Source organism: Rattus rattus, chromosome 9, assembly GCF_011064425.1.
Source record: "Rattus rattus isolate New Zealand chromosome 9, Rrattus_CSIRO_v1, whole genome shotgun sequence".
Taxonomy (NCBI): domain Eukaryota; kingdom Metazoa; phylum Chordata; class Mammalia; order Rodentia; family Muridae; genus Rattus; species Rattus rattus.
Genome location: NC_046162.1, coordinates 1622320 through 1645812, shown reverse-complemented (window position 1 = coordinate 1645812; position 23493 = coordinate 1622320). Strand labels below are relative to the sequence as shown.

Below are 23493 nucleotides of genomic sequence, written 5' to 3'. Positions count from 1 at the left end.
GCCCTACTACCACACACCTACACACACCAACCACACACACACCCCAACCACACATACACTACACACACCACACACACACACACACCCCAACCACACCCACACTACACATACCACACACACACACACACACACACACACACACACTACATACACACCTCAACTACAGCCCCGCACCATATACACGCATACCCTACAAACACACCTACACACACCACATACTTACACACCACCAACCACACACACACACACACACCATATATCACACACCTACACACACTACACACATACCCCCCAACCACACCCCCATAGCTCTACCACTACACATCTATACACACCAACCACACCCCAAGCTACACCTCCTCACACACTACATACACACACCCCAACCACACCCCCACACCACACACACTACATACACACTACACACACATTACACACACACCCCAACTACACCCCTGTGCACCCACATACCTATACACACCACATACATCCACACAAATACAAAGCTAGGGACATACCCTCCTTGAAAAAAACCCTCTCCCTCATCAACCCCCCATCCCCAAACCTGCCCCTTCCAGGAAAAGGTGATGAGGCCTGAGAATTCCAACTTTCAAAGAACCCGTGCCAAAACCAGAATACCAGTGAACACGAATGTCTGAACATAGATGAGCGACAGTTAGGCTCTCAGTGTCCCCTAAAGGCTCGTACATTAAAGGCAGAAACCCTAGCTTGGCCCTGACAGGAGATCGTGGGCTGAGACCTTTTAAACGACGAGATAAAAACTGCCTCAAGTCTTTACAACAGGAAGCTGATAGGCACAGAGGCGAGAAGAGCCACAGAATCAACTAACCTGAGCGCACAGGAGCCCACAGAGAGCCTGCATGGGACTGACCCAGGCCCTCCAAACATGTTATAGTTGTGTAGCTTTGCCTTCATGTGGGACCCCTAACAGCAGGAGCAGGGGTTGTCTCTGACTCTGTTGCCTGCCTTTAGATCCCTTTCCCCTAACTGGTCTTTCTTGTCTAGTCTCAGTAGGAGAAGACACACCTTACCACAACTTGATATGCCAAGACTGATTGATATCCAAAGATGGCTTCCCCTGTTCTGAAGAGAAAGGGAGGAGTGGATGGTGGGGGCAGGGGGTCGTCAGGTAGGCGAGGGAAAGGACTGGGAGAAGAGAGAGGGGAAACTTTGGTTTGGTGTAAAGTTAATTTTAAAAAGCTGATAAGCACAAGATAGTTAATAATTATATCACACTGCCTTGGATGCTACACAGGTGTCACATATGCAGATCTATGTCCAGAATTTGCGCATTTCCTTTTACCTGCAAACACAAGCCAGCCCCAATCCGCCTAGAGCGTTTGCATGTCAGGTGAATGAGCCCAGACCCAGAAGCACAGATCTGCGCCCACGTAGGCGTGTCCTGTTTACCTGTGCATCCAACGACAATTGGTTTCTGAAACACACAGACTTAGAAGCAGGTTTCAAATGCTAGGACTTAGGCTTCACATCAGCGATGTGAGCCTGACCGAGAGGCTTTCGGTTTACGAGGCGTGTTTACGCCATAATTCTTCCTTCTATCAATAATGTTGGAAGATTTTAATCATGTTGACTTTACCTCTCATCTCTTTGTTTGTTTGTTGTTTTAGACAGGGTTTCTCTGGGTAGAACTAGGTAGGGTTTCCTGGAACTCGATCTGCAATCCAGGCTGGCCTCAAATTCAGAGATCCACCTGCTCTACCTCCTGAGGGCTGCGACCGAAGGCCTGGGTCACCACCACCTGGCCCCACCTCGTGTCTCTTAAAAGGTCCATATTCATCTAGGTTTCTAGATTCACTTGTCAGGATTCATTATCAGACTACACACAGACACAGACACAGACACAGACACACACACACACACACACACACACACGGGGGGTGTGGTGGACACTCACAAACTCTTTTCTACACAGCAGTGCACAAGAAAAAGTCTGAGGATGACTTGTTTACACAGTGGCCCTTAAGTGGATCAGGTGATCACAGCCTGCAAACCAGAGCTGCTCTAGAGCCCGAGGAAGCCAGGGCTGAAACAGGGTGATTCGTTCTGCAGGCCCAGGTAGAGAACCGTAGTTTCTGGAACATACGCTTATCCTTGCCTGCTTTATCCAGGGCTGAAAGCAGTGGGTCTCCTTAGAATTGGAAGCTCTTGGTAAGAATAGCCAAGATATATTTTAGGCCAAAGAAGGGCCCCAAAACAGGCTCTGTGAAAAGAATTCCACAAAATGTATGCTGTCGCTTGCTCTCCTGCCTGATTCCCATGCCACAGCCTCGGTCCCATTCCCTGGACAGACAGCCTTTCTGCCTTGCCAGGCCTGGGAAATGAGGTAATGAATCAGAGGAGTCCCCAGAGAGGTAACCATGGATGTTCTGTAACAAGTTAAGCAACAAGGAGCTCATTACGGCTTCTGCAAAGGTGACCACTGACCTGCTGCTGCCTCCAGGCCTTGTGCTGTTCCAGGCGAATGGCACTGACACAGGAATGGGCCCACAGGCCTTTCTCTCCACAGACTGTGGGCCTCAGCACTTCAATCAGCCGAGAGTATCATCTAACATATTGCACTACCGACGAGGCCCTAGCCTTGCCCATGTCAGTGCTAGGCCCTCTGTAATGCTGTCTCTGATAAGCAGGAGTTCATTTAACTGCAAAGTAGAGCCTTCTAGGGGTGATTTCAGATAGAAACTGATGTCTGAGGCCTACCCATGGAGATTGTGGGCCCTGGTCTGGGCACAGGAACATTTCTCTGGGCAATTCTAACGTGCAGTCTCAGTTCAGATCTCCTGCTCCTTAAGACGCCTGTGGCATCTATTCTGTGTCCTGTACCACTTAGCTCATCCTTTAATAAAAACGAACACATTATATATTTATTTGCGCTGTGGAGGGGGCAGGCTTATGCCATGGTGTCTCTATGGAGGTCAAGGACAACTTACAGGAGCTGGCTCTCTCCTATCACGTGAGTCACCAGGATCTAACTTGACCTGTCAGGTCTGATGGTTAAGGCACCTTTACTCGCTGGCCCATTCTACCAGGCCTGTTTCTGTTTTAAGCCACTTTCTTGTGAGTAAATCAGTGCCATTCTAAGGCCTCTAAGAGCAGGGACCATCTATCGACTCAGAATCCTGCTTGGAGCCTTGCCCATCAGGAGAATGACGGACATGCCTAAGAGTTCTAGAATGTAGCTCTAGACAGACTCAATATAGCAAAGGAATCTCCTGCCAATCTCCAGAAGCAGGGCGGAAGGAGAAACCATAAACTCCATAAAGGCCAAACTAAGGTCTTCCCAGTGCACACTAAGTCAAAATAGTTTCTCTGTGACAGCCTGTTCAATATAACATGAAAAGTTAGTGGCTTGTTAAAAAGAACTCCAGCTCTGTGTCATGCTGTTCTGTCGGCATGGTGGGATGCCACCTAAAAGGAGGATGTTATCTGTCTGCAAGGGCTCAATTCAAACCAATGTGAGTGAGGGGGACTCCCATGGCACCCGTTTATTTTGTTTGTTTGGGTTTTTTTTAACCAATTTTTCCTCTCCCCACCCCCCTCTCTCACTTCCCATGAGGTAAGCTTTCTAAAATGGTTTCGGTCTTTTCAAGCTTACTAACGGCAACAACAAAACTTTGTGAACGAAATTAAGGCTGCTTAGGAGACAAGGGTGGGATTCGTTTCCTTAAACCTTGCCTGGGTCTCCACAAAGCCACTCATTCTGAGAGCATTGCGTGCCCCTGATGTGCAAACACCAAGTTCCTATTTATGATACAAGAACCATTCAGGCCTGAAGGCAAAGGGACAGATATCCTTTAAGACAAGGCTCAAATGGGCCACACACAGGGAAACCTCAGGCATGAAGCACCAAGAACACCTGCCCTAGACACAGGCTCGGGTTCTAACCCCCAGGGCCTGGCCAAAGTTCGTTCAGAGCATCTGCACCCAACACCCGACATCAAGACACCTGACCCTGGGCACAGTGGCTGCCGAACCGAACCGTAGCCTACACCGGTGGTTCCCCCTTCCCAGTCCGGTCCTACATACTGAGGGCTTCGCTAACTTCAACCCCTAGCAAATCACCCCTTGAACCCCATGCTAAAGTTCGTGAAAATGAAGATGGTGAAGCTCGAAGAACTGGGAGGAATTCCAACCAGGACCAGCACTGGCTGGTTGAGCCGGGAGCACTCCGCCGGCCTGCTGTGTCGCAGCCCGCAAAGCGCCTGAGGGCGGCGGCTGTCTGTCCACCTGCCGGGCCCGCACAATAGACCGCACGACCCAGCCGTCTGTTCAGTTCCCGCACGCTCAGCGACCCGCTATGGCGGGGACACACCCAGCACCGAGGACGCCTCAACAGCAACACCTGCATCAACACGAAGGGACAGTCCGGGAGCCAGCAGGTCCCGGCGGTAGGCAGGGGCTCAGAGGCCCCAGGTTGGGGCGCTGCCCGCTGGCAGAGTGGAGACTCGGGCAAGGACGGGAAATCTCAGAGCCCTGAGCTAGCGCGCGAGTGACAAGTCCTAGTGACACTCACCGACCCTCAGCGCCAGGCTGGCGGCGGTCGGCGCAGCTCTCTCGCCAGGTTCCCTCCCTTAGATTCCCGGTTCTGCTCCAGCCTCGCAGGGGCCGCTGCGGCCGAAGCTGGCAGCTGAGGCCGCCGGGCAGAGAGGAGGCGCCTGCCACAGGCGCGGGTGGAAGAACGCACCAGGAAGCTCCGGCTCCTGGAGGGGGCGCGTCGGATCGCGCGTGCGCACTGGGTCGCCCCTGCAGGTGCCCCGGGTTTGCTCCCGGCCGGCTCGGCCTCGCCTAGGCTCCGGATTCAGCGCCTGCGCAGTGCCCGGCACATGTCGCCCAGCTCCGACAGAGGGCGCTCCACGTCCCGCGCGCACCCCTCCTCCCATTCAACATTCCGGATCCTGCGTCTGCGCAGTACTCCACGCAGGTCGCACCTCCCGTGGGCGCGCGCGCGGGCTGGGCGGGGTGGTGTGGGGCTGCTTTGAGCGTGCGTGATGGGCTGCCCCTGCGGGTTTTCTCCGCACGCACGCCCGCCGCTCATCATGCAGCACGCCCTTGTCGGCGTCCAGCAGGCAGTAGGCGTTTGGCTGGGGTTCTGAGCCCCGGGGCCGCTGACCTGTAGCTAAGCTCTGGACAAACGTGTTTCAAAGCAGTTGAGACTGTAAAATCAAGAATTTCACTCTCGCAGCGGGATTTACTATTTCAAGTTCCTCTTTCTCCTCAGGGCCCACTTCCCATCTCACTCCTGTCACCAAGAGAAGGTGCTACTTTCTGCTCTCGCCTCTGCAGGAGGAACCCAAGCCCTTAGAGAGATTAGGTCTAGGAACCTTTCAGGGGCGACAGCCCGCAGCGAGTAAAGTGAGAGTCACGATCCAGCCCAGCAGCACCACTAGGAGGATACAGTCGCGGCGGGAGTGGGAGAGGGCTATCCGGGATCTGGGTCCCCTCAGGCAGAAGGCAGGGCGTCGGGGTCCCTTTCTCCAGGAGACTGGGAGCGATAGAGTCCCTTCAGACTGGGGCGTTGGCATCTCTTCAGGCAGTAGACTGGCATGGAGGCACTCTCAACCGAAAGGTGGGAGGGGGTTGTGGTTCCTTCAGACAGTAGGGTGCGAGCATCCGCGTGCCCTCGGACAATCCTCGACTCAGGCAGGAGGGAATCACAGTGGAATCACAGGTTCCTGAAGCCTGTGCAGCCGCGCGACCCGCCCGGGAGAAGCCGGTCACCGGGTTGAGCGTGACTGTGTCACGGGGCCAACAGTCGTCGCGGGCGATTCAGCGGGTCTCTGAGCGCCCGTGGCCACCGACTAGGTGCGGGCGGTGAGTGAGTCGCAACCCTACCCGGTTTTCGGGCTGCGGACCAGACCGGCTGAGCTTTAAGGTAACGCTGGATCGCGACTTCCAAATCGATGCCAGTTACATGTGGTCATAACCTCTCGCTCTCTAGGGTCCAGTATGGCTAACCCAGAAGATGGGCTACCTGAGGAAAGAGCCCTTGCCTGGCACATGGTCAGCTCCCCGGGGTCCTAGAACACCGCCCAGAAACAGCTCTAGTCAAGTTGGCTGAATAAAGGAGTCACAAAGACCTGGCTTCGGGTCTTGAGTCCTTCATTAGTGTATTCAAGTCGTTTTACTTTCCGGAATCTTGATTTCTTGTTCCTAAGATTGAAATGGTAGTAATAGCAAATTTGAAGCTTGCTGTTCCCTCCCAACCACCGTTTTTGTTTTTGTTTTTTCAAAGTGAAATGAGAAAAATGCATGTTTAAGTGATTATTATCATGCTTGGCACTTAAATGGCAGCACATGCACATCAATAACAAGCACGCAGGGATATGTGTTGGCGGGAGGGTGGTGTGGGTCACGGGGCGGGGGGCAGTTAAAGCAAGGTGGGGATTTGGGTTATTACTGTGCTATAAACATCTCTGAAAGTCTTGGTCCTAAAGACTTTCTCTTCATCTTTCTTCCAAACCAAAATGCCTTTTCCATTTCTACAGCCAGAAAGAGTGCGGATCTGGCTGCACGTTAATCTTAATCGCTTTTCTTTCAAAACAGTACTTGCCGTTTTCAACTTAAATTGACCGGAGCTTGCAAACCTAATCCTAGTTCTGCAAAAACTAAATCTAAGAACAGAACCGGGTGACTTAGAATTCCTTTAATTAAAGATGAGACTGGGTGTACTGAATCTCACAGTGTCTTGTGTTAAATTCTCATTTTGTTGTGTATTGAAGGTGTACAGATGAAACTTGAAACGCAAGTATTAAAAAAACACCCATCTAACAGAATTCAGAATCCTCAACAATGTATTGTTAGAACTGGAGATATTGCCATTTGAAACTAAACACAATCCCATGGAATGTGTATCCATCCATTGACTGTGTCAGGGAATTATTTAGGCTTGTCCTATTAAATAGCCAAGTAGTACAGAAACTGTAGCAACATCGCCATAGGCTGTGCTTGTGCGGATTATGAAATATCTTTGCGAATCACGAAATATCTTGTTTCAAATGTAACTTGCATAGCTTTTAATCGATAAGAAATTTTAGAGGTAATTCAGATAAATGACTTGGTATATTCCCAAATTTAACTTAACAAGTATTATATGAATATATTCTTGTTCAAATTTTAAAACAAAAAACCAGGTTTGTTTTTTTTTTATAATTACTATCCTCTTTCTGTGCCATTTGTTCAGTAAATTCTCTCTCTAATTTTCTACCTATGTAAATATATAGATTTGTCTATAGATGTCTAAAGATGTAAATTTGACACATGACATTTGCATCTCTCTCTTGTGCTTGGGAAATTCTCCACTGAGTGTATCTTGCTTTAAAGTAGATTCTTTTCTTTTTTTTTTTTTTGGGGGGGCAGGAGGCTGGGGTTATGTGAGGTCAAACTATATAGCTCAGGCTGGTTTTAAAATCATGATCTTGAGTGTGTGTGTGTGTGTGTGTGTGTGTGTGTGTGTGTGTTATTTCCCATATATAAAAATGAAAATGTATTCATTTCTTTTTCATGTGATATATTTGAAACAGTCTTACTATATAACTTAGGCTGGACTGAAAATCACTGTGCAGTCCAGGCTGGCCTGAAAATCCCTGTGCAGTCCAGGCTGGCCTGACTTTCAGTTCTCTTTCTTGTCTGTGGAATATGGGTCACTAAGGCTGGTCTCATTCCTCACTCCCTTTTATTTTTTTGACACGAGTCTCACTATGTAGCTCTGGTTGGCCTGGAACTCTCTATGTTGACCAGGCTGGCTTCAAACTCACAGAGATCCATCTGCCTCTGCCTCCCAATTGCTGGGATTAAGTGTGTGTACCATTCCTGCACCCTTTGGTCTCACGTAGCCCAGGCTGGTCTCAAACTCACTATACTGGAGGATTGATTACCTTGAACCTCTGATCCTCCTACCTGTGCCTTTGAGTACTGGGAAGAGTGTTGAATTTTGTCAGTTACCTTTCCTACATCCTTTGAGATAATCATTCAAGACGTTTGTTGTTGTTATTATTCTATTGTGTGTGTGTTGATATTGTGTTGGTTGATTTTCTCATGTTATACCACCTTCCAAGTCCTAGGATAAATCTCCCTTGGTTGTGGTATGTGATCATCTTGACATATTCTATCGCTTGAATGGTGTGATTTTTCTCCCAAGGTGTCTTGAGTTGATAGTACCTTTAAAAGATGAGGCCTTGGGTTGGGGATTTAGCTCAGTGGTAGAGCACTTGCCTAGCAAGCGTAAGGCCCTGGGTTCGGTCCCCAGCTCCGAAAAAAAGAAAAAAAAAAAAAAAGATGAGGCCTTGTGATAAATCCTTCCCGGTCATTGGGAGACTCTTGGGAGAGAGAACACATTCTGTCGTTAAGTCTCTCCATAATCTTGTGGTTTTCTACCCAGCTTCTTTGTTCCTCGAAACAACGGCTCTGAGACATCTTATCTATGAATAAATGCCTAGGCCAATAAGCCAGGGTCTGTCCCCCGAGTCGCTCATAACTCAACTATTCCTTTATTCTATTCTAAGTCTTGCCAAGTGACTGGTTACAAGGTCCTCAGCCTCATGCAAATGACTTCCTGTATGTCTTCCCTTGCCTGTCTCTGTCTCTGTCTGTCTCTCTGTCTCTGTCTGTCTCTTTCTCTCTTTCTCTCTCTCTCTCTCTCTCTCTCTCTCTCTCTCTCTCTCTCTCTCTCTCTCTCTTTCTGCCAGATCTTCCCCACCTTCTGATCCTGCCTCAGCTCATTGGCTACCCAGCATTTTACAGACAGGGGAATGCTTTCACACAGCGCACAAGAGATTCTCTCTGCACAGTTCTTGTGGGACCTCAGTTCACAGCCACACTTTGGCATCCTGCCTTAGGATACAGGTTCCGTGTGTTTTCATACCATTGCGGTACAAGCCTGCATGCGTTGATGAAACCACAAGGACCACGGCCAGAGCTTGGTGCTTCGTGGGCTTTCAGCCTACAAGGTTAGAAACCTTTTTTTTTTTTTTTCATAAATACTTATTTTCACATATTTCATTACAGTAAGACAAAACCAATATGATGCTTTGAAGGATTTTTTTGTTTGTTTGTTGCTTGTCTTTTTTGAGACAGGGTTTCTCCGTGTATTCCTGGCTGTCCTGTAACTTACTCTGTAGACCAGGCTGGCCTTGAACCCAGAGATATGCCTGCCTCTGCCTCCTGAGTGCTGAGATTAAAGACCAGGCCTGTGTCACCACCTCCCGCCTGCTTTTGGGTTGTTTGTTTATTTTTAATGTAGATATAGTTGGTTATGGTAGTATCTCCTAAGTACTATATCTTATTTTTTAATACATATTTTATTATTTATCTATGTATCTGGCTGGTTCTTCCTCACCCTGTCCCTCTGTGGTGTGTGTGTGTGTGTGTGTGTGGTGTGTGTGTGTGTCTCACCCTCTCCCTCTGTGGTGTGTGGTGTGTGGTGTGTGTGTGTGTGTGTGGTGTGTGTGTGTGTGTGTGTGTGTGTGTGTGTGTGTGTGTGTGTGTGTGTGTGTGTGTGTGTGTGTGTGTGTGTGTGTGTGTGTGTGTGGTGTGTGTGTGTGTGTGTGTGTGTGTGTGTGTGTGTGTGTGTCACCCTCTCCTCTGTGTGTGTGTGTGTGTGTGTGTGTGTGTGTGTGTGGTGTGTGGTGTGTGTGTGTGTGTGTGTGTGGTGTGTGTGTGTGTGTGTGTGTGTGGTGTGTGTGTGTGTGTGTGTGTGTGTGTGTGTGTGTGTGTGTGTGTGTGTGTGTGTGTGTGTGTGTGTGTGTCCACCCTCTCCTCTGTGGTGTGTGTGTGGGTGTGTGTGTGTCTCACCCTCTCCCTCTGTGGTGTGTGTGTGTGTGTGTGTGTGTGTGTGTGTGTGTGTGTGTGTGTGTGTGTGTGTGTGTGTGTCTCACCTCTCCTCTGTGGTGTGTGTGTGTGTGTGTGTGTGTGTGTGTGTGTGTGTGTGTGTGTGGTGTGTGTGGGGGTGTGTGTGTGTGTGTGTGTGTGTGTGTGTCTCACCCTCTCCCTCTGTGGTGTGTGTGTGGTGTGGTGTGTGTGTGTGTGTGTGTGTGGTGTGTGGTGTGTGTGTGTGTGTGTGTGTGGTGTGTGTGTGTCTCACCCTCTCCCTCTGTGGTGTGTGTGGTGTATGTGCGTGTGTGTGTGCGCGTGTGTGCACACATGTACATGCATGTTTGTTTGAGTACCTGCGGAGGCAGAAGAGCATGTCAGACCTTCTATAGCTGTGGTTGCGGGCAGTTGTCAGCTGCTGCATGTGGATGTTGGGAACCGAACTCGGGTCCTCTGGAAAGCAGGATGGACTCTTAACGCTCAGCCAACCCACCAGTCCACGCATCTTATGCAGGGTCTATTGGAGAAATGCCCCAATTCTCATATTTTCCATTGCATCTGTCTGCCTCGGCTCAGCTGACAGATACAGGATGACAGGCATGTGCTGCCATGCCTGACTTTTACATCGAGGACCGAACTCGGTTCCTGCAAGCATTTTGTGCAGCAAAGTTTTACCCATTTCTTGAGCCATCTCCCCAGTCCTGAAATAAAGTACATTTCTTTGCTTAAATATTCTAAGAAGAAAAGTACACATGAAAAGCAGATATAGGACATTTTAAAAGATTGAAGTTTTGGGGTTGGGGATTTAGCTCAGTGGTAGAGCGCTTGCCTAGCAAGCGCAAGGCCCTGGGTTCGGTCCCCAGCTCTGAAAAAAAGAAAAAGAAAAAAAAAGATTGAAGTTTTATTTAGGATGGTCAATTAAAAACCTTATTGAGAAAGTAACTTTCTGAATAAATATCCAAAAAAAAATAATAATAATTGTAGAGCTGTCCAGAACGATCATGTAAAGACACAGAGGAACTTGGCAGAAAGAAATCCAGTTCGTGCAGCACTGTGTGTTTACTGGGTTTTGGAACAGGCCTGCGACATAGGCAGGAACAGTCAAGGAGATGGCTGAAGGATGGTAACATGGACAGAAACTGTAGTAGAACTGTGTAGGCTATCAGAAGGCAAGGCTTTTTCGTGGAGAGAGATGAGAGCTGTTAAGAGTTTGTGGTGGAAGAGTCAGGGTGATCTGACTTGAATTTTGTGGTTCTTATCCTTGCATAGAGAATGAGTTGCAAAATGGCGAGATCAGATACCGCGTTTGTACCGCCAGGGCTGCTGCCAAAAGTCAGGCAGGGTGAGGGTGATAAGAATCAAGGGTGTGAAAGGCGTCGACTTTGGAAACGTCTCAAAGACTGGACAAATAGGTTTGGGACAATAGGCTTCAAAAGAGAAGGCCATAATAACCTTTAACTTGAAGCCCGGAGCTGACAGGAGCTGAGGTGAAGGGGAGACAGTGGGGTGATTTGTTTAGGAGGTCCATGAATAGGCCAGGGCAGTTTTGAGATAAAACACAGTGGGGGTGGGGACAGACACCCTGAAGCTGAATCTTTGGGAAAAGAGCTTGAGTCAAAGTCCAAGCTGGAGAAAAGAAGGTAGAAAGTCGGAACGTGAGGTCACCTGTGGAGTGACTGTGAAGGATCCGCCTAACAGACCTAGAAGGAACAATAGGAGAGGAGGAAAGTAATTTGACAGCGTTCCAAAAGGTCACAAGAAGAATGTTAATAAAGTGTGAAAAGAATTTTTTTTTTAATTTGTGTTTTTCGAGGCAGGGTCTTGCTCTGTGGCTTGTGCTGTCCTGGAACTCACTCCGTAGACCAGGCTGGCCTCCGAACTCACAGAGATCCACCTGCCTCTGCCTCCCAAGTGCTGGGATTAATGGTGTGCACCACTGAGTCTAGCTGGAAGAACCCTTCTTAACATTTTCTCAGTTTGTTTCCTGACTAGTGTCGAGCCTCTTCTTCAACTGGGAAAAGAAAAATGGCCCCGTTCAAGAAGTTAAAACTTCTTCTCTGGAAGAACTTCGTCTTAAAGGTAAGGAAATGCTTACCTGCGGGGAAGATGTAGGTCCTCGGGAATAGCTGCTTTTTTTAAGTTAAATGAGTTTCGGTCTTAGTTTCTCTTCCTGTTGCTGTGACAAGACACCCAAGACAAAAGTCACGTAAAGGAGAAAGAGTTTGTTCTGGCAGAGTTTAGAGGTAGAGGTATTGTGTTGGGAAGGTGATTGTGGGAGGAGCTTGAACCGGCCGATCCTGTCACACCCATGGTCAGGAAGCAAAGGACAGTGAATTCGTACTGTTCAGTCCCCCTTTCCCATTTACACAGTCTGAGGACCTACCTAGGAAACAGCTCTGCTCACAGTATGCAAATCTTCTCACCTCAGTTAACAGAAGGCAGTCCCCACAGGCACCCAGAGACCTGTCTCCCAAGTGATTTTAGGCTCTGTCCGGTTGACATCACAGTCACTAATAGTGAGTTGAAGAACAACGATGAACTTCCCTTGTGAAAACTGCTCGCAAAGTAACTCCGTTAACTCCCATTGTTAAATGCAACCCCTGTTGTTGCGTTCTAAGCACTGATGGTGTGGAAGAGCTGAGTGGGGATGCTTGCTCTCATTCTGTCCTTTTCTCTTCTCCGGGTTTCGTGTAGGGAAGCAAGAGGAAAGGAAATGGGGCGTTTGTTTTTTTGAGGTGGGGGTCTCCTATGTCAAAGGATGGGCTGGAATTTCCTAAGTAGCCAAGGATGACCTTGAATTTCTGATCTTTCTGCCTTCCAACCTCTTGGTTTATTCAACTGTAGGGATAGTGCTTACTGAGAAGGTCTCTCTGGCCCCGGGGTAGACATTTTACACTTGGGTTTTTGTCTGCGGTTAACACACAGCTGCTGTTTCTGGTTTAGAAGCGGAAGACTCTGGTAACTGTCCTGGAAACGTTGATGCCAGTACTGTTTTCTGCAATTGTATTGTATCTTCGTTTGAATAGTATGCCAAGACACAAGGCAAACACCAACTACCCGGCAGTCGATGTCAGCTTACTGCCAGTATATTTCCACAACTACCCTCTGAAAAGTAAATTTCAGTTGGTTTATATCCCTTCCAAGAGCGAAACCTTGAAAGCCGTTACTGAAGTGGTGGAGCAAACCTTCACCGTTGACTTTGAAGGTCAGATATAAGATGGGGTGGAGAGGGCATTTCCATCTTTTGTGTGTGTGTGTGTGTGTGTGTGTGTGTGTGTGTGTGTGTGTGTGTGTGTGTGTGTATGTGTCTCCATAACATGTCTTATTGCATTCATTTATTTTGTGACCGTGAGTATAGATGTGTGTATGTGTGCATGCCATGGCGCGTGACTGAGTGGAAGTTGGAGGACATCTTGCCAGAGTCATTTCTCTCCTACCTGGGGGTCCTGGGAATTGAACTCAGAGGTTGTCAGGTTTGCTGGGGTCATCGTGCCATCCTGGGAGGGCATTTTAATAGTGTGGTTTGAAGTTGTTTTCCTGAGAGTTCTTACAAAAGTGCTTCAAAATCTGGGGTCTCCACGTCCTAAAGACTGTCTGAGGTGGTGGTTGAAGGAAAGTGGCCCATGCTGTGTTTTTGTTATTTTACAGAGGCTTGCATACAGGGTTTAAATGGCAATTAAAATGTTAAATGCTACTTATAGTTAACTCACTCTTGGGACACTACTATTTTCTATTAGTCAGTAGCTCTGGTTGGCTAACTTTTTTTCTTTTTTTAAAGATTAACTTATTTTATTTATGAGTACACTGTAGCTGTCCTCAGCACCAGAAGAGGGCATCAGATCTCATTACAGATGGTTGTGAGCCACCATGTGGTTGGGATTTGAACTCGGGACCTCTGGGAGAGCAGTCAGTGCTCTTAACCACTGAGCCATCTCTCCACTGATTGACTAATTCTTACACGTATTAGTTAGGGTTAGGGTTTCTCTTTTTCTTTTTTAAGATTTATTTGTGGGGTTGGGGATTTAGCTCAGTGGTAGAGCGCTTGCCTAGGAAGCACAAGGCCCTGGGTTCGGTCCCCAGCTCCAAAAAAAAGAACCAAAAAAAAAAAAAAAGATTTATTTATTATTTTTATTGTATAGAAGTACACACTGTAGCTGTCTTCAGACACCAGAAGAGGGCATCAGATCTCATTACAGATGGTTGTGAACCACCATGCGGTTGCTGGGATTTGAACTCGGGACCTCTGGAAGAGCAGTCAGTGCTCTTAACCTCTGAGCCATCTCTCTTGCTGTGATGAGATACCATTACCAAAAAGCAGGTTGGGGAGGAAAGGGTTCATTGGCCTTACACTTCCAAATCGTAGTCCACCATTGGGGCAGTTGGGACAGGAAGTCAAGCAGGACTGGAACTTGGAGGAGGAGCTGATGCAGAGCTCATGGTGGGGTGCTACTTACTGGCTTGCTCAGCCTTTTTTCCTATAGAATCTACTGACTGCCAACCCAGATGGCACCACCCACCATGGGCTGAGCCCTCTCCCACTGATAACTAATTGACGAAACGCCTTATAGCTATATCTCATGGGGGCATTTTCTCAACTGAAGCTCCTTCCTCTCTGATAATTTGTGTCAAGTTGACACACAAAACCAGCCAATACATTGCACATCTCTAACTAATCTAAAATTGAAAGCACTCACAGATTCTAGCAGGCTTCTCTGCTTCTCTCCAAACAGAGGCAGAAAGGCACTCAAAAGGCTGCTGGTGTTTTGCCATCCCCTGCTCAGACCCTTCTATGGCTTCCAACGCACAGAGTCTCTCAACCTATGTCCTGCTTTCCTCTCTAGCTTTTCTCTTGCTTTCTTCAGAATCTTCTTCATGTGGATCGCTTCGCACCAGTCACTGCTGTGCCAGTCTCTCTGGGTTTTAGGGAGGCAGTTAAGTAAGCAGCTTTCTGTTTCTCTCCGCTGCCTTGTTCTTTATTTTCATAAGCGTCTGAATGGCATCCTTACAGTTTTCTGTGCCTCAATGTGCCCTTCCTCACTTCTCTTCCATCTTCAGAAGGGCGAGAACCATGTCTGGTTTGGTTGTCACCATGTCCCTAATAGAACTATGTAGTAGGTGGCCCAGTAACTAGTTATTGAATATGGCAGTTTGACCAAATGAATAGAAATTTTCCAAATGTGGAGTTCGCCCAAGAGGTTTTCCAAAATTACTGTGATATACGTACGCTATTGCAAAGCTCTTCTAATGAGATATAGAATACAAGTTTTAAAAAAAGGTTGTTTAACTCCCAGCTCTATTGCCACTCAATGTGGACAGTTCTTTTTTCTTCTATTATTGAAAATACATTTTTTTAAAATTCTCACGTAATATATCCTAATTATGGTTTCCCTCCCTCTACTTCTCCCAGTTCCTCCCCACCTCCCTTCCACCTGGATCCACCCCCTTTCTGTCTCTCCTTAGAAAACAACCAAGCTTCTATAATAAATATAATATAATATAATATGATATGATAAAAAAAAGCTAACACCTAGAAATAGTATCAAACAAACAGAAAGAAAGAGCCCAAGAAAGTACTCAAGAAACTGATATAGATGAGACCCAAATGCTTGCACACTCTGGAATCCTATAAAAACACTAAACTGGAAGTCTAAGCAAGGACCTAATGGTAAAGAGAGAGAGAAAAATAAACCATATATAAATAAAATAAAATAAAAATAACACAACTTTAAAAAGCCAAAAAAAGGGGTTGGGGATTTAGCTCAGTGGTAGAGCGCTTGCCTAGCAAGCGCGAGGCCCTGGGTTCGGTCCCAGCTCCGAAAAAAAAGAATTAAAAAAAAGCCAAAAAGAGCCATGTTGCGACATTATGATGCGACGTTATGAAACAAGGACCCTCTAAAGATGCTACTGGGTTTGTTTCCTGTCAGCCATCTTCTGCTGGGCACATGGCCTACCCTTAAGAGTAGTTTGTTTCCCCAAGTGAGACCCCTTGGAGAAAATTAAATTTTGCATTTGGAAGTGGTTACCAATTGGAGATAGCTTCCGGGTTAAAGATGGGGGCATGGGTCCACTTCTCCTTTCAGCACTGGGGCAGGCAGCATCAGTGCAGACCCGCGTAGGCTCTGCACACGCTGCCTCCATCCCTGTGAGCTCATACGCGCGTCTATCCTGTTGACTTAGAGGGCCTTGTTCTCTTGGTGCCCTCCGTCCCCTCCGGCTCTTCTACTCTTTATGCCTTCTCTTCCTCAAGGTTCCCTGGGCCCCGAGGGGAGGGATTGATGGAAACATCTGTTTAGGACTGAGGGTTCCGAGGTCTCACTCTCCGGAGGGTATGGCTGTGGGTCTCCGTATTTGTTCCATTCTGCTTCAGGAAGACGCTTTACTGATGATGGCCAAGCAATGCATTAACCTCTGAGTATAGCAGAATATCACTAGTGGTTTTATTGCTAATTCTTTTAGTAGAATGGTAGTGTTTGGTTTACCCCAGGTCCCTGGGCTCTCTGGTCCCAGGTTCTCGGTCCCCCGAGCAGTGTCGATTACAGGTTCCACCCCTGGAGTGAATCTTAAGTTAAGTCAGATACCGATCGGCCACTTCCACAAGCCTTAGGCCACCATTGACTACAGTAGCACATTGTGCCGTCAGGACACCATTCTAGGTCAAAGGTTTTGTGGCTTAGCTCTTGCTTACACGGCTTCTTCAGTATCACGCAGAGCGCCTTCCTATACCAAAACACTAGCGTGTAGGGGTGAAGGATCTATTTAGGCGCCAGCTTGACCTCTCCATGTTCAGCGAGCATAAGTATTGTGTTCAGCAGTAGAACTCTGTGGTCAGTTTGTGGAGAGCAACCTATCGTCTTAGCAACAGCCTGGGTTTTTTTGCGGGGTTCCCATGGGACCCCTTTGACCAACAACTCAATTAGATGTAATTCATTTCCAGTACGGTAAGCTTCATTTAGTAACAAGAGACGACTGGTTGGGGCTCTGTCTCTCCCCTTATTTGGCGATGTCATTTCGATCACCTTTGTGTATGCATATACTCTAGGAAGATTCTCTGTAGTAGTTTTCCATTGTACCCCTCAATGCTCCTAAGTTTAGTTGTCTCTCTTCCAAGTCCCCCTTAACCCCCTCTACCCTTCCCCTCCCCCACTCAATTCTTCCTCTTCCAGTCCCACTCCCCTCCCATCCATAAGATCTGTTCTATTTCCCTTTCCTAGGGAGATCTGTCCATCCCCCTAGTCCCTCACTCTATACCTAAGTTCTGTGGCTTTACAGATTGTAATTCGGTTATCATGGACTTAACAGCTAATATCCACATGTAAGGGAATCCATATCAAATTTATCTTTCTGGATCTGGGTTACCTCACTTAGGATGATTTTTTTTTCCTAGTTCCATTTATTTATCTATAAATGTCATGATTTTATTCTTTTTAAAAAAGCTGAGTAATATTCCATTTTCTTTATCCATTCATCTGTTGAGGGTGATATATCCCAGAAGTGATATATCTGAGTCTCGAGGTAGATTCATTCCCATCTTCCTTAGGAACGAGTGCCTCACTGATTTTCATAGTGGCTGTACAAGTTTGCATTCCCACCAGCAATGGAGGAGTGTTCCCCTTACTCCACAGCCGTTACTCATCTTATTGATCTTGGCTACTCTGAAATCCCTAAGAAGTTTGCATTTGCGTTTTTCTGATGATTAAGGATATTGAACATTTCTGTAAGTGTTTCTCAGGCATTTGAGATTCCTCTATTAAGAATTTGCTGTTTACATCTGTTTTCTTTTAAATTGGGTTGTTCTCTTTTTTTTTTTAACTTTCTATTGATTCTTTGTGAGTTTCCCATCATGCACCCCAGTCCTGCTCATCTCCACTTCCCCTCATAAACCCCTTGTAATCTTCCTCCGCAGAATAAAACACTCACACAAACAACAAAACAAGCACAGAAAACACCTCAGTGGAAGCCGCAGTGTGTCACGGTGTGTCCCACAGTCTATCCCTCTGTCCACACACCTTCACCTGCAATGAGTCACTGATCTGGTTCGAGATCTCTGACGTCTGAGACACCATCAGTATTAGATCCTCATCAGAACTCCTCCTGGTTATCTTGTTGTTGCCCTGTGTCACGGAGACCCTGCACCTTTCATACATCCCAACTACTCGCAGGTGATATAGAATTTGGGTGGGCCAACTCAGAGTCTTAGATCTAGGCCTGGGTGGTGGCTGAACTGGTCAGCACACTGGCTCTCCCTTATCTGCACCACAAGACAAACTCTCCAGCTCTGCTCTGGCTAGGCCGACACTGGCAAGAGACGGGGTCAGCTCTCCTGCTCTCATGCCCTAGGGGCCAGTTCACCTGCACTTCCCCCACCAGGGCCAGCTCTACTGTGCTGACCAAGTGAGGTGTAGGGTCCCCTCAGATGGTGAGGGTTGAGGAGACAGAGGGCATCTCTAAACACCCGCCCCCCCACACCTCTACCCCCATCTCCACCTCACTGCAGAGGAGTTGCTCCCTTGGGGCTGGCTCACCCTCACCACCCCTTCCCTCCATCTTCCATGCCTGAGAGCCTTCTATCTCTCTCTCTCTCTCTCTCTCTCTCTCTCTCTCTCTCTCTCTTTTCTCTCTCTCTCTCTCTCTCTTTTTTTTTTTTTTTCCGAGCTGGGGACCAACCCAGGGCCTTGCGCTTGCTAGGCAAGCGCTCTACCACTGAGCTAAATCCCCAACCCGAGCCTTCTATCTCTTGATTGCCTCTAAGATTCCTGTTTGAGTTCCTGGGTTGGATTTTCTTTATTGGTTCTATTTTCACTTTCAGGCCTTGTCCTGTCTTATGTCTTATCTATTTCTTCCACTGACGTTTGTGTTTTCAAAGATTGTATTTAGGTATTATTCATTTCCTCTTTGAGGACCTCTATCATCTTCATAAGGACTATTTTAAGGTCTTTGTCTTGTCCCTCAGCTAGGCTGCCATTCTCAGGACCTACTATGGTGGGTAGGGTTGCTGGACTCTAGTGGACTTGTACTGTCCTGCCTGTCACTAGGGTTTTCACACTGGCGTCAAGGCATCTGGATTTGGGATGATTGGAATTCTAGTTGCTAGTTGTTATCTGATCTTAACTTTGTTCAGCGAACGCTTCGCTCCTTGGTCTCTGTTGCCTTTTCTGGGTTTCAGGAGGGTGTGGTGGGTGGGTGTTGTCTGGTAGGGAGCTCTTCTGGGATCCTGGTAGTTGTGCCCACTGTGGGTTCTGGGTAAAATGTGTTTCTAGTTATTGGAAGCTGGCACTTAGAAGAAGTGTGTGTGTAGGAGGGCACTAAGAAGGTCCACAGGAAGGAGGAAAGCAGGGAGTTCTACTAGGGTCTGGTTAGTCCCCTGGGAATGGAGGCAGAGAGCAAGCAGAGGCCACAAGGGTAGTCTGTTACAGAGCTGGGGATGAGCCTGGGGGACTGTATGTGGAGGAGAGGACCGTGAAGATCTGAGGTTGGCCTACCTGCTTCACTAGACAGAGGACAGTTCTTACGTCTTTTGAGAAGCATTGCTCTGGAAGTGTTGTTTCTTGTTTCCCAGTAACTAAAATACTATTCTAATTCAATTCATTCCTTAATGACATTGTGAAATGAAAACGACTCTTCTTTGGGGGAGTCGGTTGGTTAAGACAATGGTAAGGAGCAAGCCATTTGCAGTAGCAGGGAGCGCCTCCAGGAGCAAGGGGGCTGTGCAGGCAGCGGAGAGCAGAAGGGCCCAGAGTCAGCAAGCACTTAGATACCTGAAAGTCAGAAAGCCAAGTTAAAGAGAGGAATGGAGAGTTGGGGTGAGAGGGAGGCGAGATGGATTTGAGAAGTTAAATCGAGTTCATGTAATTCAGAACCTTGCCGAACATGTTAAAGTGTTTAAGTTTCCTTCTTACACACAAAAAGGCAGCCATAAAAATGGTTTAAGAAAGAAGTCCTGTGACATAGTATGTTTTAAAAGGGATTTCTTTAAAGCTAGGGGTTTGAGAGTTGGGGGCGGGAGAGGTACCAGTGAACAGCTTTAATCCCCAGCACTTGGGAGTTTGGGGCCAGCCTGGTCTACAGAGTAAATTCCTGGGCAGCCAGAGAGTTACAAGGAGAAACCCTGTCTTAAAAAACAAACAAACAACAAAAGAGAGCTATTATCTGGAAGGACGACTGGGAAGAGGTGGAATTTGCAGAAATCCAGAGGGAAAGATGACATGAGTGAAGAAGACAGTGGCTAAAGTCATGGCTCAGTAGTTAAGAACACTGACTGTAATTGCAGTGGACCTGGGTTCAATTCCCGGCCCGTACAGTGGCTCACAACCATCTGTAACTCCAGTGCTAGGGGAGCCGATATCTTCTTCTGGCCTCCGAGGGCACCAGGCACACATGTGGTGGTGTACATTCACAAATGCAGGCAAAACTCTCATACACATAAAATAATAATTAAAAATAATCTCAGCACTTGGGAGGCAGAGGCAGGTGGATATCAGAGTTCAAGGACAGCCTGGTCTATAAAATGAGTTCCAGGAGAGCCAGAACTACAGAGAGAAACCCAATCTGGGGAAGGGGAGTTGGGAGGGGGAGTAGGAAGGAAAGAAATGAAATGGTCATTCAGAAGCCCTCTCACCTCTTTATATAAAGAAAAGAAAAAAATTATAATCTTAAATTTCTTGTAAATACAGGGATTTTAAAAAACATTAATTTTTATTTTATGTTTAAGGGTTTTCTTTTCTGTGTACCACATATGTGCCTGATACCTGTGGAGGTCCTATAAGGGTATAAGATCCTCTGGGGGGCTGGGCAGGAGAGATGGCTCAGTGGTTAAGAGCACTGATTGCTCTTCCAGAGGTCCTGAGTTCAAATCCCAGCAACCACATGGTGGCTCACAGCCATCTGTAATGGGATCTGATGCCCTCTTCTGGTGTGTCTGAAGACAGCTACAGTATAGTTATATATAATAAATAAATCTTAAAAAAAAAAATCCTTTGGGGCTGACGTTACAGTTGGTCGTAAGCTACCATATAGGTGCCGGAACCCAAACCTGTTCCTTTGCTCTTAACCTCGGAGACATCTCTCCAGCCCCAGGAACTCGAGAGGAGTCCCAGTGAGGCTCCATTATCGATAGAGTGTGTCAATTTGACACAAGCTGGAGTTATCCCAGAGAAAGGAGGATAGAGTAGCAGAAGCCAGAGGCCTTGGATCAGACCAACAAACCATTGCAATGAACATTTGCAAGCAAAGAGGTGTGGACATAAGGGAATACTGTGGGACACACTGTGACACACTACAACTTCCACTGAGGTTCTCTTTCTCTCTGTTTGCTGGGATGTTGCAAGGATGGAGGGCAGGTATGGGGGTGGGGGGAGATGAGTGGGTTTGGGGTACATGATATGAAATTCACAAAGCACCAATAAAAAAGAAAAAAAGACACCTCTGTTGTAAGACCCCAAAATGGCCTTACTTCAGGAGCGCAACCCACAGAACATAACTTGAGAGAGCGCTGCAATGGCAAAAGGTTTAATGACCCGTGTATGTGGGGTTGCTCATCCACGCAGGGAGAGGCAACAACCCTGAACCCAAAAAGCACACAACTTTTATTCCTTACAGAGGGCAGACTTCAGCAACAGGGTTAGCTGGCCCATTCTCATTGATGGTACACAGGACAAAGGATCTTGTCAGGTATTGGCTGGCCTGCTCAAGGGGCTGTTCTTGGCCTAGTTAGTCACTTTCCTCATCCAGCCCTACACCTGGCCTTGGAGAATCACTGGGAAAGGGCTAAGTTGGCAAGTCCCTTAGAAGGGGGGGGAAGAACTTGGTGGTCAGGCAGGGTCAGGATGACATCTTGTGGTTGTTCTCGGGATTCACCACAGGGAGGGGTGGGGAATCTTTCTGAGAACAGTTATCTTTGTTTTGTCCTAATTCGCTTGGCCTTGGTCAGTGAGGCCTGGTCATTCTTGACTACTAAAATTTTGTCATATCGTTAGGCAACCTGACATCAGATGTATTTCTCAAAACCTTGTTTTTACACCTCATTCTATATCTCAAAGAAAGCCCACCACAAACATGCCATGGTCCATAAGCCAACATTCTTGACCCCAAAAAAACAAACAATAAAGCTTGATCCACGTCTCAAGGGTATGGTCAGTGTCATGGCTCCATGCATAAAGGTGCTTGTCCCATAAATCTGACAGTTGAGTTTAATCCTTGGGATCCATATCAAGGTGGAGGAAGAGAACCGTCTTAGGGTTTTATTACTGTGAAGAGACACCATGGCCTTCTTATAAAAGAAACCATTTAATCGGGGCCGGCTTACAGTTCAGAGGTTTAGTCCATTATCATCATGGCGGGAAGCAAGGCAGCATTCGGGCAGACATGGTGCTGGAAGAGCTGAGAGTTCTTGATCTGAAGGCAGCTGATGGAGACCACCATATTGGGTGTAGTTTGAGCAAAGGAGACTTTAAAGCCAACAGCACCACACTTCTTTTAACAAGGCCACACCTACTCCAACAAGGCCACACTTCCTAATAGTGCCATTCCTTATAGGCCAAGCCCTCCATCACATGAGTCTATGGGGGCCATAGCTATTCAAACCACAACAAGAACCAATGCCACAAATGATACTGTGACCCTCACATACTCTGCATTCACATAGCACACACACAATAAGAACTACTCTCTCAGTCAGGCAGTGGTGGCAAACACCTTTAATCCCAGCACTCATGAGGCAGAGGGAGGTAGATCTCTGAGTTTGAGGCCAGCCTGGACTACAAAGTGAGTTCCAGGACAACCTAGGCCACACTGGGAAACTCTGTCTTGAAAACAAACAAAACAAAGCAAACTATTCCCTGTAACTTTAATTTTTTCAAAGTCTACTTTTAATGATGGAGCTTAAATGCTTTAACCTCCCTTGTAGCCCACCACCCCGCCAGAGGTAGTGGAAAAGAAAGGATAGGGAGACAGGAGCAGAGTGGACCTGCTTTAGAAAGGTTCTTTGGAGCAACTCCCATCTGTGTTTTCTGGAAATTGGTAGTTCACAGGAGTCAGCAGCAGCAGCCCAATCCATCCACAAACACTTCACGGATATACCGGCAATCCAGTTGGGTAGAGTTAGGATAGCAAACGTGAATCAGCAGTGGTGGCACTACCTAACAGAGACAGCCAGGCCTCAGTCTCAGCTCGAGTCAGCAGGAGGGACCAGGCCAACAGGAACACCAGGAAAAGTTCTACGCTATGTCTCTCTCAGCAAAGCAAAGATCAGCTAAGACTTGAGACCAACAACCATTGCACAGCTAACTCTATAAGCAAGCCTAGCCCAGCCAAGTTCTATTGTCCATCGAGTCTCATTTATACTCCCTTCAAACATCATGTGTCTTCCACTGGTCTTGCCTCAGCGTGTGCATCGGTCTCAACTGACATCACTCTGCCAGTCAGCCCAAGTCTGTGAAAGCAGCAAGAAACTGCTGCGTGCCATCACAAGTTTTTTGTTTGTTTGTTTGGTTGGTTTTTTTTGTTTTTGATGCATTTCTCTCTTGCGGAGTCCTGACAAAGGCAGCTCAACTATGCAATGAGAGGTGGACCAATACATGCGTGTCTTTAGCAAAGAATCTTTTATCACATGTCCTTTCATGCACTTGCTTTAGCAGAACATCCTTTCTCCTG

The 23493-nt window shown here is 47.3% G+C and overlaps 2 protein-coding genes across 2 annotated transcripts in view; one reads left to right on the top strand and one right to left on the bottom strand.

Annotated features, from left to right (window-relative positions):
* Positions 1 to 4812, bottom strand: part of Abca3 (ATP binding cassette subfamily A member 3) — a 57253-nt gene extending 52441 nt beyond the window's left edge. The window contains exon 1 of the mRNA XM_032911711.1: positions 4553 to 4812. The gene's annotated coding sequence lies outside the window, so the exon portion shown is untranslated. The remainder of the gene's footprint in view (positions 1 to 4552) is intronic.
* Positions 4813 to 11722: 6910 nt separating this feature from the next.
* Positions 11723 to 23493, top strand: part of LOC116909120 (ATP-binding cassette sub-family A member 17) — a 79346-nt gene continuing 67575 nt past the window's right edge. The window contains exons 1-2 of the mRNA XM_032912596.1: positions 11723 to 11925; positions 12790 to 13051. Of these exons, the coding sequence (XP_032768487.1) occupies positions 11872 to 11925; positions 12790 to 13051 (316 nt within the window). The 5' untranslated portion in view covers positions 11723 to 11871. The remainder of the gene's footprint in view (positions 11926 to 12789; positions 13052 to 23493) is intronic.